The sequence below is a fragment of the Bos indicus genome, chromosome 22 (genome assembly GCF_029378745.1).
Source record: "Bos indicus isolate NIAB-ARS_2022 breed Sahiwal x Tharparkar chromosome 22, NIAB-ARS_B.indTharparkar_mat_pri_1.0, whole genome shotgun sequence".
NCBI classification, from domain to species: domain Eukaryota; kingdom Metazoa; phylum Chordata; class Mammalia; order Artiodactyla; family Bovidae; genus Bos; species Bos indicus.
Window position 1 is genome coordinate 42,427,930 of NC_091781.1, and position 20,632 is coordinate 42,448,561.

A 20,632-nucleotide genomic window follows, 5' to 3' on the forward strand; every position below is an offset into this window, starting at 1 on the left:
GCATTTCTTTTATAAGAGTCAGTATATCACTCATTTCAATGCTATATAGTACCCTCCTGTGTGGCTCTCATACCATTTATTTACCCATTCTACTGTTGGTGGGCATTTGAGTAGTTTCTATTTGGAAGCTATTAAAATTATGTCTTGTGATAGAATCCTAGATTTTTTAATAAGACTTGGGCAGGGAAGTAGAAGCCATCTGGTCTTATAAGATTTAAGTTAAATTCTAGGTATTTCCATCTTTGTTACTTTGGAACAGTATTATAGATTTCATTTCTAAAACAGTATATATTTAAGTAAATAGTGCTTTCTATGAATATGAGCTCCATATGTCTAGCTTGCCCCATGTTTTCTTGCCTGATGCTTACAGTAGGCTTCCCTATCATGCTTCCAATCAGTCCTTCAATGCCAAGCTTAAAGACCATCTCCTCCATGATGCCTGATCCTACAGGAAATGACCTCTCTCTTTTCTGAAATACCAGACTATTTGGTATATCTACCTTTTCTCATGTTACCTTTCATATCCTAAGAGCCACCATCCCTTTTGTAGTAGTAGTGCCTTTCGAGTCTTGGTTTAACTAAAAGAATACAAAGAAGATTGCTTGTTAGAGCTTTTACTAAGAGTTTTTACAACATGATGTCCCCTGTGTCCTAGGTATCAGGCACTGTCACAATGCAAACCTGATTCAGAGTCTCGAAAATGTTACAGGCTCCAGAGTGAGAATAATGACCCAATTTTCTCTCAGTTCTATTACTCTCCCATCCATGTAAAATAGGAGGTTGGTCATCTCATTTTATTAACCCATGGCCATGTCTGATTCTGCCTCTACACCACCATTGTAAACTCAGCCTTGTGTCCCCCTCAGTTCAGTAGAGTTGGTTCTTAGCACAGATTCTATAGGCAGAAGTTTGCTCAATTAAGCTATTCCACATTAAAATCTTGAGAAGACAGATTAAGCGGAGGGCTTCAAGTTGAAAGATTATTTTTATTTGTTGTGTCTTATCATTTTGCTGAAGTTACCGGTTTTCCTTTTAATCACTATCAAAACTCTGTGTGATTATTAATACCATACATCAGTATATGTTTCCTTATTGTATACTCATTTCTTTAGAACTCTTTATCCCTCCTAGATTGTAAAACCTGTGAAAGCAAGGGCCACATCTTAACCTTTGTAGCTTCACAGACTTACGTTCCCAAAACTGTCTGAAAAAAGATCAATGAAAATGAATGGATTGAATGGCTTTATAAGGGAAGGACTTGCCTGGGAATCTAAGCACAGCTGAATTATATAGCCCCAAGCCCATTACCTGCTCCTAAAATAAATCTGATTGATATTGTCTCTCCTCTGTCCTACAAGGATATTTTGAGACAAAATTGGGTAATACGTAACAGTTTGAGCCTTTCAGAGATGGAATTACATAAGGCACTTTGCCTCTTAGGAGTTGCATAATTTAGTTAGATGACATTTGTGCTGGGTCTACTTTAATGTGAAGACTTTATTGCAAGCCTTTATATTTATATAAATTATTTAGCCTTTTCTGGGGTTTTGGAATGGTTCAAGAGATTTCACATCAAGAATACATCAAGGGACTAAGTTAATTATCTCTCCGCCACCAGTTGCTCTATTCATGACCCTGGTGTCTCTGCTCACTTTTGGTTTTGTGAGGCTTTTTTCTAATTTTGCTGGGCAGTTGCATCTTAGTCACATCTCTGTTGTAGTATTGATGATGATACATTATAATAGCCTGATTTTTTTTAATTGAAGCATAATTGCTCTGTAATTTTGTACAAAATATATATAATTGACATAAATATATGTCAATCCTACTCTCTCAATTTGTGTCACCCTCCCCTTCCCCACTGTGTCTACATGTCTGTTATCTATGTCTGCATCTCTTTTCCTGTCCTGAAAATGGATTCATCTGTACCATTTTTCTAGATCCCATATATATGTGTTGACACCCAGTTTATAATACCTGTTATCTCTCCCTTTCTAGACTGTGAGCTCCATGAGAACAGAGATGTGTCTCATTTTCTTTATGCTCCTAGGTCCTAGCATAGTACAGAATAGGTGAAAAGGGCCAGAGGAAATGAGAGGAAAGAATAATAACAACAGGGCACAAATCATCAATTTGGAGACACTTAGTAGAGCTGTTAGTCAGGTACTGTGCTAAGCATTTGGTACTCAGTATTTTAGTACACTGAAAATCCCACGAATTACATACTATGCTCCCATTTTACAGATGAAGAAACGAAGGCATGGAAAGATAAAGTGATTTTCCCAATCACATACAGCTGGTAAAAGGTGAAACCAGGGCCCAGACTCAGATCTGTGTGGCTTAACCACTGGCCCGTTAGCTCTTGTTTTTCTGTCTTAGCACCCAAGGTTGTACCTCAGGCTTGTAGATTAAATAAATAAAATGGCTGAATTAATCATACTAAGTACATATAAAAGTTTTATTCTTAATAAAAATTGTGAAAACAAAGTTTCCTTTTTCATTTTAAAAGCATGTATCATCAGTGCATACCTGTGTGACATGTTGGGCTTCCCTGGTGGCTCAGTGGTAAAGAATCTGCCTGCAATGCGGAAGACCCAGGTTCGATCCCTGGGTCAGGAAAATCCCCTGGAGGAGGAAATGGCAACCCACTCTAGTATTCTTGCCTGGGAAATCCCATGGACAGAGGGGTCACAAGAGTTGGACACGACTGAGCAACTACACCACCACCACGCGACATGCCAGAATGTTCAGTTCTACTTCTTGACAGAGAAACTGAAGGGCAGAAAGTCATGTGTTTACTGTTGACCCCAAAGTCAAATGGCTAGTCTTTGTTTCACATCTGATTACTGAACTACTTTTTTTTTTTCAATTGAGTTATAATTAATTCATATATCTAGATCCAGCACTCCTTCATGCTCGCTGTATATTTCTAAATAAAGTCTTGCATTGAGTTAGCAAAAAAAAAAATAATAATTCATATACCATAAAGTTCAGAAGTTTTTAGTATATTCAGGACATTCTGTAACCATCACTACAACACAGCCTGCTTTCAGAACATTTGCATCACCCCAGAAAGAAACCCCTTACCTGTTAGAGATCACTGCCCATTCCGTCTCTCCTCAGTCCCTGGACAACCACCTGTCTCCCTTCTATCTCTGTATACTTGCCTTTTCTGTATATTTCATATACATGAAATCATATAATCCGTGACCTTTTGTCTCAGGCTTCTTTCACTTAGCATAATATTTTCAACATTCACCCATCTTGTAGCATGTATCTTTATGGCTAATAATACTCCATTGTATGGATAAACAAAAATCCATTCATCAGCTGATGGACATTTGGTGGTTTCCACTTTTGGGCTATTATGAATAATACTGCTAATGAACATTCATATGGAAGTTTCTGTACGCATGTATATTTTTAGTTCTCTTGGATATATCCCAGCAAGTGAATTGCTGGCCCCAGGGCCCATGTTTAATGTTTTGAGGAACCACCAAACATTTCCAAAGTGGCTGCACCGTTTTATAATCACAACCAGTGATGTGTGAGGATTCCAGTTTCTCCGCATCCTTGCCAGCACTTGTTACTGTCTGTCTTTTGTATTATAACAATCCCAGTGGATGTGAATGGTCCCTCATTGTTGTATTGATTTGCTTTCTCTAATGACAGTGATGTTGGGCATCTTTTTGTTTATTACCCCCCTATTTATTTTGAATTTAAATTGTTTTTATTTTTCCCTTTTTAAAGTGCCTTTTTGGGGAATATAAACTTTGTTTTTCTTCTTGTAATATCTGTTTTATTCAAAGAAGTCTCTAAGCATATTAAATGCTCATGGACTCATTACTCATGACATCCATTAAGGGTGTCAAGCAGCTGAAGCCATGAACTATAAGAATTTAAGTGAGTTTCCATTGAAGTGAGTTTCAACTTCACAGAAAATCTCTACATCACATTATTAGATCACAGGCTTTCATAACCCCAAAGTTATGATGATGATAATGCTTTATTAAAAAGCTTTTAGTGTCATAGAAACACTAAGAATTTTTTCAATTGTTATTTTCTTAACCTTTTACATCCTGATGAGGCAGAAGAAAAGACAGTAGCTATCTCAAAGAGTCATCCAAGAAAACAAATTTAGAAATTTGAATATCTTAAAATGTCTTATGTATCATGGAAAAACTTTTTGAGCATTATCACTGATTCCAGATGTACAAAAATATTTCAAGTTTGTTTTCAAGTTGTATGCCAGTCCTGGATGTAAATCACACTGCTCATTCATATGTGATGCTAACATTTCAGCAATGTTGAAGTTAATGTTAGCTACCAAATTTGGTTTAAGCCAGAGAAAAGGGAAGAGGTTTGAAAATTCCATATGCCATTTTCTTCCCTATACATTGAAATAATATTTATACTAGCTCTGAAGATTTATAGTAGTAGACTTGACAGATTACATATGTATAGTAAAGTCCATATGAATTTAAGTGTTTATGGTAGCTCTGAGGTCTTTCTGGCTTTCAGACCTTACATGTTCCCATCTTCAGTTCATATTTTATTTGGTGGCTTTTAACATTAGTTATCTTCATTCTTACTGTTAGTTGAATTTATTTGGTCCTAGTGTTCACACTGATGAAATTTGTCAATTCTCTTATAAACCAGACATTTTTATGGAAGGTGATTTTTTCTTTTACAAAAAGCTGTTTTGAATTTTTGTTTATTTAGTCAGTCCTCAAATACTGGCTGGGCTCCAGGTGTGAGAAATACAATGGAAGTAAGACAGTCGTGGAGCTTGCCTTTGTAGCACTCACACACTACCTGTGGACTCCAAAACCAGTTAGGTACCTGCGGCTGTGATGGTGCTAAAAATGTACACTGTAAGATTCTCTGAGAGCACATAATGTGGAGGAACTGACCCAGTTTTGAACTGTCAGGAAAAGCTTTTCTGAAGAAAAACACATAATCTGGGCCCTAAAGGACAGCTGGGCATTCGCACACAAGAAATGGCGTGTGCACAGGCACTAAGGCAAGAGTGGGTGTGACGCTTTTGAGGACCTGAATAGAGGACAGCGTGGCCGGCACGTCAGGAGAAGGAAACATGATGAGGCAGCCGGCAGGGGCGGCATATAAAGGCCTGTTAAAGATCTGGGCCTCTGTCAGTGGGGAGCCACTGTAGGGCTTAAGGCTGTAGAGTAGCATTCACAGAAGCCCATAAAATTAAGAAAGGCCAAGTGACTCATTGCTCTTTCAATTTCTTCTCTCTTGGTCAGGAGTATGACTGGAGAAACTATCAGCCCAGTGAGATTAGTGAATCTGAGTTGCAAATGCTCGCCAGCCTACGGCGGCAACAGAATGAGGAACTGGAGGATACTGGGGCTCCCTATGGCCTGAGCGCATCCCAGGTTGACAACTGTAACGTCAGCATAAGCACCAGCAGCGACGACACAACCACGTGGAACTCCTGCCTGCCACCGGTGAGTCCAGGGGTTTGCAACTCTGTTTACTGCCTTAATCAGGGATCCAGCCTCTCCGTAACAAAGCCCAGCCTTGCCTGGGAAAAGTAGGGCTGAATGAGAACACTTCCCATGAAAACTGTTCTGAAATAGTGTTGTAATACTGGAGGCATTGTCTTGTTTTAAATTATTTTATTTATCTTCAGATAATGGGCTTCCCTGGTGACTCAAACGATAAAGAATCTTGCCTGCAGTGCGGGAGATCTAGGTTCGATTCCTGGGTCGGGAAGATCACCTGGAGAAGGCCCTGGCAACCCACTCCATATTCTTGCCTGGAGAACCCAATGGACAGAGTAGCCTGGCAGGCTTCAGTGCATGGGGTTGCAAAGTGTCACTACTAAAGTGACTTAGTTTGCACCTTCAGATAATGTATGTTAATTGTGTGGTGAGATATAAAACCCTACATGAAAATGAAAGAAAAAGAATAATTTTACTATAGACTCTAGGTATTTCATTGCATTCTCAGCTCCCTAGCACAAGCCCTGGCACATAGAGCAGGCTCAATATGTGTTTTAAAAGTATCCGTTAAATGAATGAACAAAAAGGAAGAGACTATAGCTAAACCAAGTATGGCTTGGATACAGTGGCAGAAAAAACGTTTTTGGAAGTCACCGGATTTTTGCTGACTCCTCCCTGTGTCTCTGGCCATGAGAGGCATTGCAAGTGCTTCAGCAGCTTATACTATCCTGTATGTTTATACGGTTAAAGCACTCTTAAATGCAGCCCTTCATTTTTTCTATAGACTAGCAGGCGACCTGAAGCAGGCCACAGTCTGCCTGTTTTTCAGTTGAAGTAACTAAATTCTGGACTCAAGCTTCCACACCTGCTCAGTGGTAGAGCCCAGAACAAAGCCCAGTGATTTTACTGCGTCTATTCTTCAGTACAATCCTCATGGATCTTATGGTTTAATTGAAAAGACAAGGCAGAAACATTCACAGAACAGTCTAAGAAATGTCATGGGGCAGAAGAATAAAATCATGATTATAATAATGGCAATTAGAGCTGCCATTTCTTTAAGACCTAAAAGCATTTAAGATCTCCATAGACCGAACAAACATTTACTTATAATGCTACATTCAACATCAGATCAAACATATTAAAATGTACTTTCAAATCCAGTAGTAAATATAGTTTTTTACCAGACAATTTTTGAAAGGAAATATAAAACTGTGCACCTTTGGTTCATGCTTATATAAAATTACATAAAGGTTAGTTTAAGTGTAGTTAACAGTGGATAAGCTATGTTTTAAGTATTGAGTTAAATATCAATTTTTCAATTTTCATTTTCTATTTTAAAGTAATTTTTTTTTTCCGGATCTCCACCTTCTTTGTAGCTCTTAGAAATCTCAGAGGCCCTGACACTAGGCCTTGTGTTTCTCACTACTCCTTGCTGCTATCCTATGTGGTAAGCACTATTGAGTTCCCATTTTCAGATGAGAAAACAGACTCTTGAGTAGAGTGACACAGAACTAGTTTGGCATGACTCTCAATTCTAAGCTTCTAGCCTCCATGATAAGGACTTCTTGATATGTGACTTAATTGTCAACTGAGTGCTATGAATATCTAGCAGAAGTTGAGATTTCTACTCTGGAGAGAACTTCCAAATCACAGATGAGAAATACAAATTGGTTCTAAGGATTAGGGGTGGTGGGGGCAATTATATTAGTTTTTCTTTAGTGTTCTTTTTACCACCTTGACCACCGTCCAAGTTGGTCTTGCCTTATTTAGCTGTGCTTTCATTAAACTGGATGATCAAGCATACATAACACACCAAGCAACCATGGTCCCAGAGAGTACCTACCCACCCAGAAAAACATACCCCTGTGTACTGGTTACTCAGAGTATCCTGATAGCCAGAGCTAAGAACAGAAGAGTAAGTTGCAGATTTTTGCCAATGCAATTTACAGTGGAATTGAAATACTGCCTTTCTTATAAAATATTTCTTAGCAGCCATTTAAACCATAGTAACAAAGAGAATAGTGGCCTCCTGAACAAACCCATTCTGTCATGAAGTAGCTCAGAGACCCAGCATTACAAAGGGCAAGCTGGAAAGTGATTATTCAAGACTGAAAAGGCTGAACTCTCAGTTGCCCAGGATACCATGTCCCCATCACTGTCCTGTTGTGGCAAGGGCTGAAGTCCCCATGCATCACAACTACTTCACTCTAAAAGTCTACAGCTGAAAATAACCATTGGTAATAAACTTAATAACCCCTCTATTTGACCAAATGAGAAATTGAAAACAGTCTATTTTTTTAGACAGAGAAAATAATTGAAAAAACCTACCTTTGGTATTTGTAAGATATATTTATTATTCCATCAAACTCAGTCTATTTCAATATTGAAACTATCAACAAATGGAAAATTGCATTCCTTAATGAATTCTGCATCTTGTTGCTCGTATAGAGTCTAAATAGAGCAATTTACAAGAACTACTATGGTCTTTTCTGGGAGCTCATAATTTTCTTTTTAGAAGTTGTACCAGGGCAATGAAAAAGAAGCAGTGGAAGAAGACATAACTTCATCACAGTGATATCCTGCTTTTCTTATGTCACAGTGATGGCACCATCCTCCACACTGATCCTCCACACTGACACTCAAACCAGAAATTTGAAAGACGTCTCCACTTCTCCCACCCCTTCATTTACCACATCCAGTTGGTCGTCAAATCCTGAGAATCCCCTCTCCTTTTTACCTCTTAACCCTCCCTATCTAATACCATGCTCACATCAAAAGTGGCCAAGACAGTAAAGAGTCTGCCTGCAGTGTGGGAGACCCGGGTTTGATCCCTGGGTCGGGAAAATCCCCTGGAGAAGGAAATAGCAATACAATCCAGTATTCTTGCCTGGAAAATCCCATGGATGGAGGAGCCTGGCAGGTTACAGTCCATGGGGTCTCAAAGAGTAGGACACGACTGAGTGACTTCACTTTCCTTCATCTAATACCATAGCTTTGGTATTTCATTTCTTATCCAAATTCCCTCATCAATTTCCTAGTACTAAGGTGCCTGCAATCCAAGCACTATAGCGTGGTGGTTAGGAGCATAGGCTCTGAAGTCAAATCGCCAAGGTTCACATCCAAGCTGTGACCTTGTCAAACACATGGCACTGTGTCTGAGACATGATAAGCAATTAATAAATTAAGATTAGTTGTCATTATTATTCATGCTGGCTGTCTCTCTAAAGACCACATCTGATGTGATCTCATCCCTACATGAAGCCCTTTTGTAACTCCTCATTGCCTCTTTATCCTGGCATACACAGTCCCCCCACCATGATCTGAGACCTGCCCCTCTCTCCAGGATCATCTCTCACTGCTCTCCACCTTTCTCTCCATGCTTTAATCCCAGTGGTAATCCGCTAAAGGCAGTTTTACGCATCCTTGTACCTTGTACCAGTTTATCTCTTAAGACTCAGCTCCAAAGCCTTCTGTAATCCTTCTCCAGGCTCACTGAGAGAGGTAGCTTCCTTTCCGTCACAAGAGCCAGGATTATCTCCATGCTAACACTCACCGCAGCCTAGCTTGTCTGTCCCACATTAATTCATCCCACATTTTTTTTGAGTGGTACAATGTTCTGTGGATTGTGCTGGGGATACAAAAAAGTCTTTACTCACCCTAGAGATACTGTTCATACTATTCATGGGGTTCTTAAGGCAAAAATGCTGAAGTGGTTTGCCATTCCCTTCTCCAGTGGACCACATTTTGTGAGAACTCTCCACCATGACCCGTCCGCCTTGGGTGGCCCTGCACGGCATGGCTCATAGTTTCATTGAGTTAGACAAGGCTGTGGTCCGTGTGAGTAGATTGGTTAGTTTTCTGTGAGGTGGTTTTCAGTCTGTCTGCCCTTGGCCAACATCCACTGGATCACTGAAAAAGCAAGACAGTTCCAGCAAAACATCTATTTCTACTTTGTTGACTATGCCAAAGCCTTCGACTGTGTGGATTACAATAAACTGGAAAATTCTGAAAGAGATGGAAATACCAGACCACCTGACCTGCCTCTTGAGAAATCTGTATGCAGGTCAGGAAGCAACAGTTAGAGCTGGACAGGGAACAGCAGACTGGTTCCAAATAGAAAAAGGAATATGTCAAAACTGTATATTGTCACCCTGCTTATTTAACTTATATGTAGAGTACATCATGAGAAACACTGGGCTGGAATAAGCAGAAGCTGGAATCAAGATTGCCAGGAGAAATATCAATAACCTCAAATACGCAGATGACACCACCCTTATGGCAGAAAGTGAAGAAGAACTAAAGTGCTTCTAGATGAAAGTGAAAGAGGAGAGTGAAAAAGTTGGCTTAAAGCTCAACATTCAGAAAACTAAGATCATGGCATCTGGTCCCATCACTTCATGGCAAACAAATGGAGAAACAGTGGAAACAGTGGCAGACTTTACTTTTGGGGACTCCAAAATCACTGCAGATGGTGACTGCAGCCATGAAATTAAAAGACGCTTGCTCCTTGGAAGGAAAGTTGCGACCAACCTAGAGAGCATATTCAAAAGCAGAGACATTACTTTGTCAACAAAGGTCTGTCTAGTCAAGGCTATGGTTTTTCCAGTGGTCATGTATGGATGTGAGAGTTGGACAGGAAAGCTGAGTGCCAAAGAATTAATGCTTTTGAACTGTGGTGTTGGAGAAGACTCTTGAGAGTCCCTTGGACTGCAAGGAGATCCAACCAGTCCATCCTAAAGGAGATCAGTCCTGAGTGTTCATCAGAAGGACTGATGTTGAAGCTGAAACTCTAATACTTTGGCCACCTGATGCGAAAAGCTGACTCATTTGAAAAGACCCTGATGCTGGGAGAGTGAAGGTGAGAGAAGGGGATGACAGAGGATGAGATGGTTGGATGGCATCACTGACTTAATGGATATGAGTTTGAGTAAACTCCAGGCGTTGGTGATGGACAGGGAGGCCTGGTGTGCTACGGTCCATGGGGTCACAAAGAGTTGGACATGACTGAGCAACTGAACTGAACTGAGAAGTCTTGAGATACTCACCATATTGGAGATAAACAGCTCACTGTAAGAGAGTGATAACAAGATATCATTATTATGATAACAAGAGAATGATAATAAGATAAAGAGAGGAGGGAACACGTGCGAGGGAATAATTAATTCTACTTGTTGGTTTCAGGGATGCTTTCACAGAGAAGGCTGCAGGTAAGCCAGGATTCGAGAATGAGTGTAAGCTCATCACATAAAGAGAGGAGAAAAGGAATTCCAGGTTCTGAAAAGGAGCAGAACCAATTGTCTCCTTTAACAAGATTACCTCCTCTTGGTGCCTTTTTTTCTCCATCACCTCAAACAGGACTTGAAATGACTTTTTGCTTCCCTCATAATCACTGCCCACCCCTGACCCAACAACACTGCTGCTTACTCCAGCTACACTGCAGCTCACACATCCTGGCCCTGCCTTTTGTCCACATTCTGTTAGCCATGCCATTACCCATACCCTCTTCTCTGCCTGGAGACCCTCCTTCCCTCTTCTATACCTTGAACACTCCTGTGTTTGAAGGCCCAACTCAAATGTCCCATCTTCATGAAACCCTTTCTCCTGCATAGAATTATTTTCTTTCTTCTCTGGCTCCCAATATCTTTGGTGATAGCACTTACCACATCAGGTAACCACTGTCATCAGCATCCCTCGAGCCTGGTTGTGAGCTCCTTGAAGGCAGGACTGTGCCGAGCACAGGGCCTAGCATGAGGTCACACTCAGTCAGCACTGGTTGTTAGTTGTTTGGTTGAGTAAATCAGTCAATAATATGAAAAGATTCCTTTTTTACTCTAAAGTAAGGTAGTTTTATCAAAATTCCAAAATAAACATCAGCTGTACTTTGCATAAATAAGTCCTGAATGATGCTGGTAGTATTTTACATTCAAGATTTAATAAATGGATATTAAATACACACAAAAAGGAAAAATCTCCCTCTAAAGAAGATTTAGGCAGGTCACATTTAGTTTGGCATCTTTACTTAATGATTTCATACACATTGCAGTCAAACCAGGAAGCCTACAGAGAGTAAAACAAGTCTTTAGTAAAGTCTGTTGTGTTTACTACAAGCTTTGGCTTCTCAGCTTTCCTCAGCATCTGTGCAGTTCAGAGTAATATGTACTATTTAAAAAGTGTTTAGATATAATAAGTTAATCGTTTAAAAGTGTAATTAAATGTAACCATATTTCTCATAGCAAATTGGCTTTTGTAGGCATCTCTTGCTAAATAAATCAAACCTACTGAGAAATCCATTGGCATTTGACAGACAAATTTTTCAAAGTTTCTAACTTAGAACCAAATTCAATTAAAACAATACTTTTCAACTTCTGTGGAAACCAGGCTGCAAGTAATCAATTTTGGAGGGTTCTGTTAGGAGTAGCCCTCGTGAGATTTATTGAAAAACTGGGCTCTAGGCAGCCTTTGGAAGAGAGCTAGGAATTAGTTATAATGGATTCTTAAGTGAATTTTATTTTGGTGAAGGATTTTGATTGATAGGAACATAAAGCTATGTCTTGAGGAGTGTGTGTGTGTCTGTGTGTGTATGTATATGTGGTATACGGTTCCTTTTCAGGAAGAGGAATAGCTGTTAATGGAAAAAGTGACATCCAAAATAATTTAGACTCTGTCAGCCAACCTGGTCTCAAATCCCAGCTCTGCCTTTTGCTAGCATGATCACCTATAAACTGGGAATAGTAGAGGCCCTTCATTGTGTGGGCATGGTGGGAACTGATTGTGTACTCGGAGTGTGTGTGCTTAGTGCCTCACATAATGAGCTGACACTAACTATAATTTGCTGCTCCCCCAAAGATGCTCTCCTCAAAGGACCACGTGAGTGATCAGAAAAGATTCCTAGGATATTTTCTCTTTTTGTGACCACTGAAGGCTGTAAGGGTGGGCTGAGGTTCTAGTGTGCCTGTTTTGATGTGAGCTTAGCATTCAGACTGACCCCTCAGAGCTTGACTTAACTCATTGTTCCAGTGTTTTGTTATTTCTCTGTCCCGCCTCTAATCTAAATTGAAGAAAAGCATGCCTCATGTGATACTTTGTAAGCAGATGCCTCAAAGCCATTGTTCCTCTAAGTTATTTCCCGTGACCTAATATCAAGCACATAAGTCTCCTCAGCTTGTTTAAAAAAAAAAATCGTCGCATGCATCCATCAACGTGGCATACTGCAGAGCATAATATTTGGAGAAAAACGAGGCAAAACGCACTTAATAAAATTGCAAGCATATGGTGAAGTTCTCAGACAAGTTATTTACGGTCTTGATTAACCTTGCAACATTTTTTTGTCATTTTCATAGTTTTAACATAACAACAGAAAAATATTTCCTTTACCTTTTAACATGACAGGATTATCTTATCTCCTGTTCTTTAATTTAGCCTTCACTTCTCTCCCTTACCCCAAAACGTCTAGCAGCTTGATCATGGAAAAGCAGAGCTTCTTGTGCTCGGTGGCAGTTCATTTCATCTGTGGTGTTTTCCCGACTCTAGTGCATAGCAACAGCGCCACCCAGAGGACAAGGTCCCAAGTTTCTAGGATCTGTTCCATTCCTTGGCTCATAAACGTTATCAGTGTTTTACATGATGGTTGCTGGCTGCTATGTGTACAATGTGTAATATACTAGCATTTCAGGCTCTTTCTAGTTAATAGGTCTTACTTTTTTCTGATCTACAGATTCATTAACTTCTTAGCTCTCTTTGGGTATAATGAGTTTTCTTTTAATCTTCCTGAACTAAAAACAGTAAGTGGTTGATTGTGCTAAGCTGCAGATAAATCAGATGAGCAAGCTGTTCTTTATACCGCTATAGAAATGATATACGAAAACTAATATTGAAGTCAGTGTAATATCTGTGCTGTCAGGAGAAAATATTAAAACGTGCGAGTTGTTCTGTGTTTAATGACTATGAAAGTCACCTCATGAAATAAACTTTTCTCGTTCTTAGAGGATTGTCTGTTTTATCTTATGTTGTCCCAAATTTAGCAATGTGGCAAAACATTTTCTTTGATTTTAAATATATAGTTACATGTCATAAGAATGAAATCAAATGAATTTAATTTATGGTAAGGAGATAGTCCTACATATATCAAATACATGTATTTCAGGACCACTTTTTCTTCCTGCCATTAACTGAACTGAGTTTGTCATATTTGTTTTGCAAAACTTATTTACTGATTTAAGTGAACCTCTGAGCTAGATTAAGCCCTGCAGCTTACTGATTAAGAGGGAGAATGAGGAATGAGATTGGATGGGTTCAAATTATGGCCCCACTATTTCCTGACTGGCATGACCTTAGGTTAACACTCCTTTCTTCCAAATGATCACTCCACGCTCTGGAGAACAGAAATGCTTACAGAGTCCTATTCCTCCCCCTTTAGATGCAGTTGTTAATCCTATTTCATAGAATTGTGAAAAATTGAAAAAAAATGAAAAAGTGAAGTAACTCAGTTGTGTCCCACTCTTTGCGACCCCACGGACTGTAGCCTACCAGACTCCTCCATCCATGGGATCTTCCAGGTAAGACTACTGGAGTGGGTTGCCATTTCCTTCTCCAGGAGATCTTCCCAACCCAGGGATTGAACCCAGGTCTCCTGCATTGTAGGCAGATGCTTTACGTTCTGAGCCACCAGGGAAGTCCAACAAGGATTTAACACAGAGTATGTGCTCAATAAATATCGGTTACTACTATTATTATTGTTGTCTTGGTTATTTGTAGGGCTTCCCCTGTGGCTCAGCTGGTAAAGAATCCGCAAGCAAGGCGGGAGACCAGGGTTCCATCCCTGGGTTAGGAAGATCCCCTGGAGAAGGGAAAGGCTACCCTCTCCAGTATTCTGGCCTGGAGAATTCCATGGACTGGTCATTTATAGGTGTTCATTATTATTCCTGTGCTGCTTATTGCTGAATTCCAAAATAAAAAAAAAGATCTTTTTTTTTTAACTGGTGCTTTCATGGAATGTTCCCTACCTAGAAGTAGTCGAAAATGATTTACTGCTGCACATGTACAGAAACATATCTATTCCATTTGTGGATGGGGATGTTTGGCTTCAGACAGTTCATCTGTTACCCTGCCTCCACCCCCATCATGTTCAGAGAGCTGTTAGAAACAATTAGGCCATTCTGATGTGTGCCGGGAAAACAAAAAGACATTATTGAAGTGAAAGCTCTGCCTTTAGAAAGCATTAAAAACAAAGTCATGGCAACTGGAATATCTTAAAGGAGTTTTTTAGCTGCGTCATTGCCATAATCCATTCCTGTCCCTGAACGTGATTATGAAATTAGAAGACATGTACATAGAGGGAACTGAGGCCACCCAATTCTGTATTGTACCCCCCTGAAAGCAAGACTTGGATCCTTCCCCAACAGAGTCATTAGCAGTTGGGGTTTATGTCAGTTTTAACAGTTGCATGTATGAGTCAGAATGCTTTACCATGATATGCTATTATTAAATTTAAATTAGCTATTGAATAAAACATTTGCAGGTAAAAACTTAGTTTTCAATAGTAAAAATTAAGTTAAAGAATTGGGTATTCAGACCTGGTTCCACCACCTTGCAGTTATTTTTAACTGGATTTTTAAAATTTACCTTTCTGTCTATTCATGTCAGTAGTCCTTATTACTTCAAAAAGTTTACACTGATTATTTCTCTGTTTTCTTACACTTTAAAAATCACTGAATGTGAATCTTTTCTGTTAGTATATTTTTTTTACTCCTTGTATCATTGTGTCTGCTTTATAGAAACATGAGCAAACATGGAAGGGCAGTCTGTATCGTCTAAGTGAGAACTCAGTCACAAACCAAATAGCGTTCTGTAACCATTTCTATTCTCCAGAGAGTGGAGTGAGTCATTTGGAAGAAGGGAGTTCCTGCCATTAACTGAACTGAGTTTGTCATATTTGTTTTGCAAAACTTATTTATTGATTTAAGTGAACCTCTGAGCTAGATTAAGCCCTGCAACTTACTGATTAAGAGGGAAAATGAGGAATGAGATTGGATGGGTTCAAATTCTGGCCCCACTAGGGGCCAGAATGTAGGGACAGTATAAAATAGAATTAACAGCATAAAATTAGGAAAATGGAAATTTGTCTGAATAGCAGAACTGTGATACTTAGAGAGTTATTTAAATTCTTCAAAAAGTAAATAGGTGGAGATCCATTCAGTAGAGGCCTGAGTACAGTTGAAATTCTGGATGAATACTAATGAATATATTACTGGGAGTATTTCTACACCACTGTGAGTTGGTCTAGAGAACCTGTTAGGCCCTTTGCTTACTAATTCCTTTTTTGCTGTGAAATAATAAAGCCTAAATCATAGTACTAAATTTTACTTGCAGAATGCTGGAAGTCTTATTTCTCCAGTGAGATCAAATATGTCTTATGATATGTTTTTCCTTCTACTGTTCTCCCAGCTGTTTTTCTTATTACTGAAATGGTGATGTATTGATATTGGTTCAATTACCAAAGTATCTGAGCACATTTAAATTCATGGTGCATCACAGATAGGCTAACTGACTGTGATTATCAGACAGGGTGTTTGATTTAAAGAAACACTTCCAAGAGATTATTTATAGAGAAAGACGGTTTAAAGAATTCCCATCACCCATGTCATTAATATTTTAGGACCCATTAAATTAAGGAATATGTGGAAAATAAGGAATATGTGCCTTTTACCTACAGGCATCATTGCCACGCTGTTTTCTTCAGCTGGGGTCAACACTGTGGGGCCACATTATGGCTGAGAAAACCTTAACATCAACCCCATTAAGTAAGGAAAAAACAGAAGTCCTTCAAATGCAATTCAAAAATGTATACCAAATTCCAAATTGTAATGAAATGAGAATTTTTTTTTTTATTTTATTTTATTTTTAAATTTTACATAATTGTATTAGTTTTGCCAAATATCAAAATGAATCCGCCACAGGTATACATGTGTTCCCCATCCTGAACCCTCCTCCCTCCTCCCTCCCCATACCATCCCTCTGGGCCGTCCCAGTGCACCAGCCCCAAGCATCCAGTATCATGCATCGAACCTGGACTGGCAACTCGTTTCTTACATGATATTTTACATGTTTCAATGTCATTCTCCCAAATTTTCCCACCCTCTCCCTCTCCCACAGAGTCCATAAGACTGTTCTATACATCAGTGTCTCTTTTGCTGTCTCGTACACAGGGTTATTGTTACCATCTTTCTAAATTCCATATATATGCGTTAGTATACTGTATTTATGTTTTTCCTTCTGGCTTACTTCACTCTGTATAATAGGCTCCAGTTTCATCCACCCCATTAGAACTGATTCAAATGTATTCTTTTTAATGGCTGAGTAATACTCCATTGTGTATATGTACCACAGCTTTCTTTGCTTTTCATATTAGAATTACATGGTTGCTAACCACATAAAAGAAATACTTTGAGGAGATGTTCAAAAAGAATTCTATCAGATATAATGGAATTTTCTCCCTTTATAGAACAAAGGAAAAACATCGAGTTGCGTTGGAGGCAAGTGTTTAAGGCTTACATGAAATGTAGTTGTTTAGCGATGTTTTGAAAAAGGTAGTAACTTAAAGATTTCTTATGGAGGAGAAAATTCCGATTTCATATTTTTGTTGAATATTGGTATCAGTCAGTTCTTTCGGTTCTGTGATTAATGCTTGAGGTTCTCTTATGCTAGGGGAAACTGACTGCCTTGACCTAAGATTTATATGTACAGTTCCAAAAATGAAAGTAGCCATTGTCCTTGCAAATTTAGTAACATTGGGATATAAATATATGTATATGCTGTATCTAATAATGAAAATAGATATTATCCTTGCAAATTTAATAACATTGAGATATAAATATATGTATATTCCATATCTCTGAGTCTCCAGTCTATTGCTGATATTTGCTCTGCAGCATTAGTTCCAGGAGACATTTGGTTTTTTTACACTGTTAACAAAGGAGCAACCTTTGTTAGCAGTGTAAAAACTCCACAAAGAGGAGAATTCCACACATGAACTTTAATTACACCATAGATGCTGTCTAATCCAGTGACTGGCCATTAAAATAACCTCTGCTTTCCCTCATATACCACTTTGTTACTTCCTGGATCTCCCAAACAACCTTCAACTCTTCGTAAAATAAACCTTCTTGCAGGTTGTTTCTCAGGAAAAAAATTAAAGTAGTGAGAGTGCATGATACATAAAGAGCATTATGCTGATTATTGTCTCAGAAATGTTTTGTCTTTTACAGCCTGTCAACCAGGGCCGTCACTATCAGAAAGAAATGAACCCACCTTCTCCTTCTAACCCCCGGTAAGAATCATTAATAAGCTAAATTTAATTTTTTTTAATTTAAATTTATTTATCTTAATTGGAGGCTAATTACTTTACAGTATTGTATTGGTTTTGCCATACATCAACATGAATCCACCATGGGTGATTATTTAGGGATTGACTGTCCATTTTTCTTGGTTTCTTAAAATTGTTTTCCAAACTTCTGAAGAGCTTGCAAAGTTGGCTTTTGTTAGAAGTTTAGTTTAGTCTACTCTTCTTAATCAAACTATGTTGTCATGGCTAATAGTATAACTAGATTTATATGGCACTTCTGCCTTTTACTAGCTGGGGGACTTTGAGAAAGTCCTTTAAGTCAAAGTAATTCAGGCATAATAATTACCTCAGTTGTATTTTGAGAATATATGAAAAATCCTTAGCACATTTCCTAGCAACATAACAAACTCTCTTTAAGTGTTCATTTACTCAGTATTATTCTATTTGCATGGATATTTCATCTTAATAGGTACTTGATGTTCAGTGCATTTTAGACATAAATCTTTGTATCACCTGATGCTTTTACGTTCATCAAGATAGCTTATATGAGTTCAAATGGCTGTTCTCTTTTTCATAATTTCAAAGTTCATAATCTCAAAATAATTTCATTATTTCAAAAATGTCATTGATACAAGTCATTTGTCAATATAGAAGAACCTTATTTTATTAGGCTCATTAGAGATAAGTGTATCTAAATTCAAGTTTTGAAATATATATAATATTATATGGGTTTTTAAAAATAATTAAATAAACTATTGACAGTTTATCCATATAATTCAATATCACTTTATTACTGTTTATTAAATACTAGGAATTTACTGAAAACCACCCTCAGCATCTTAGTTATTACTGTACAACTCATTATCTAAATGCTTCTCATTATCAAGCTCTCTCATCTGAGTGAAACAGACAGGAAGGATTTGTTAAATAAGAATACAGGGCTGTACCCTGGAAGCCAAGGGCAGCCAGGCCTCAGGAGGGATCTGTATAGGGAACTAGAAAGCAGAGAGGCAGGTAGGCAGTATCCTACACCCCATCTCTGTTTACTTCTTCCTATCTGCTCCATTCTTCCAAGCACCAGCTTTCTTTACTTCTCAGTCACATATGGCTATCTTGAGTTTACATATTACAGTTCAGAATAATGCTGAGGCTGACAGTCTATGCCTGAATCGCAGTTCCTCCTTTCCTGGAGAAAGAATATGGTTGGCCTAGCTTGGGCCAAGTATTCACTTCTGGTCCAATCAGCAATGAAGAACCAACCAACCAAGCCATGTCAAACTAACATGGCTACCAGAAAACCATCTACATGTTTTACAGGACTTTTAATGGAGCCCAGAATGTTCATAAGTATTCTTTATTAGTAATCTCTTCTAAGTGTTTCTGGTTGTCTATATACTCAATCTGTCTTTCTTGCATGTTACCTAGTAGGCAGAATTGTCACTATCATAAATAGATATAATAAGGAGTTGAAAATTGAGACTGTAATTTCAGTGTATATAGAAGGATGTTTATTCTTCAGAATAGTTCTCTCTTGATACGTGAATATGTCTTTCCTAATTTGCAGCTCATCTAGATTTGACCAATAGACTATCTCTATATGAATAAACTTTCAAGATAGCTGGAAGTCTAAGTGAAGTCGCTCAGTAGTGTCCAACTCTTTGCAACCCCGTGGACGGTAGCCTACTAGGCTTTGTGGTCCATGGGATTTTCCAGGCAAGAATACTGGAGTGGGCTGCCATTTCCTTCTCCAGGGGATCTTCCCAACGCAGGGATCGAACCCTGGTCTCCTGCATTGCAGACAGACGCTTTACCATCTGAGCCACTAGGGAAGCCCTAACTTTGGTCCAAATTATAATAGTCAGAACTTGTAAGCTGAGTAAATGAACATGATAGAAAGTTATGTTAGAAAGTGGAGCATTTTGTTTCAGTGAAAGGAAAACAGGGGCTTAGTTTTCATCCTACCTCTGCTACTAACCCAGTGTATGATCTCAGGTGAGCCTCTCAACCTGTTCAGACCTCATCTGATAACAAGAACACCCTCATGTGTAAAGGAAAGTATTTCAGTTACAAATTATCTGGGGTTACTTCCAGATTTATGAGTCTGTGACTTTGATGGGACTCATTATAGACTTTCCATATGAAAACCAGTTTTACTATTAAAGGGAACAGTGCCCTGTATAGGAAACATACTTCATAATGTTGAATATATTAATTAATGTTTAGGTGTGGTAGTGTATGATTTTAAATATCTCTTTTAAAATTTGATTCCCAAAAATAGAATATAAGAAAATTCACCAACTAAACAGACAGCATATTTCATTTAACCAATTAAATGTTTGTTCATTTAGGAAAAATTAATTACACTTTTGCATAATAAAACTAAAAGTCAAATTTCAAAGCAAAAAATCAAATGCCACCAATCCCATTTTCCAGCAGGTTATTCACCAGTCCTAGAAAATTATATAGCTGTTCAGAAAGCCTACAGATTACATGGCTTAATTCTTTGCTCATAAATGAATCCAGTAGCTTGGAGAATTGGCAAAAAGGCATTATTGGGCCATAAATAAAGAAGATGATAAAATTATGAGGTCAGCATGCTGCTGCTGCTAAGTCTCATCAGTCGTGTCCGACTCTGTGCAACTGCATAGACAGCAGCCCACCAGGCTCCCCCGTCATTTCCTTCTCCAGTGCATGAAAGTGAAAAGTGAAAGTGAAGTTGCTCAGTAGTGTCTGACTCTTTGCGAACCCATGGACTGCAGCCCACCAGGCTCCTCCATCCATGGGATTTTCCAGGCAAGAGTACTGGAGTGGGTTGCCATTGCCT

General features: G+C 38.7%; 1 protein-coding gene across 5 annotated transcripts in view; it reads left to right on the plus strand.

Moving 5' to 3' along the window:
* Nucleotides 1-20,632, plus strand: part of CFAP20DC (CFAP20 domain containing) — a 268,987-nt gene that overhangs the window by 187,631 nt on the left and 60,724 nt on the right. For all 5 annotated transcript variants that reach the window (XM_070776415.1, XM_070776414.1, XM_070776416.1 and 2 more), the window contains 2 exons: nucleotides 5,268-5,471; nucleotides 17,732-17,793. In XM_070776415.1, coding sequence (XP_070632516.1) covers nucleotides 5,268-5,471; nucleotides 17,732-17,793 — 266 coding nt within the window. The remainder of the gene's footprint in view (nucleotides 1-5,267; nucleotides 5,472-17,731; nucleotides 17,794-20,632) is intronic.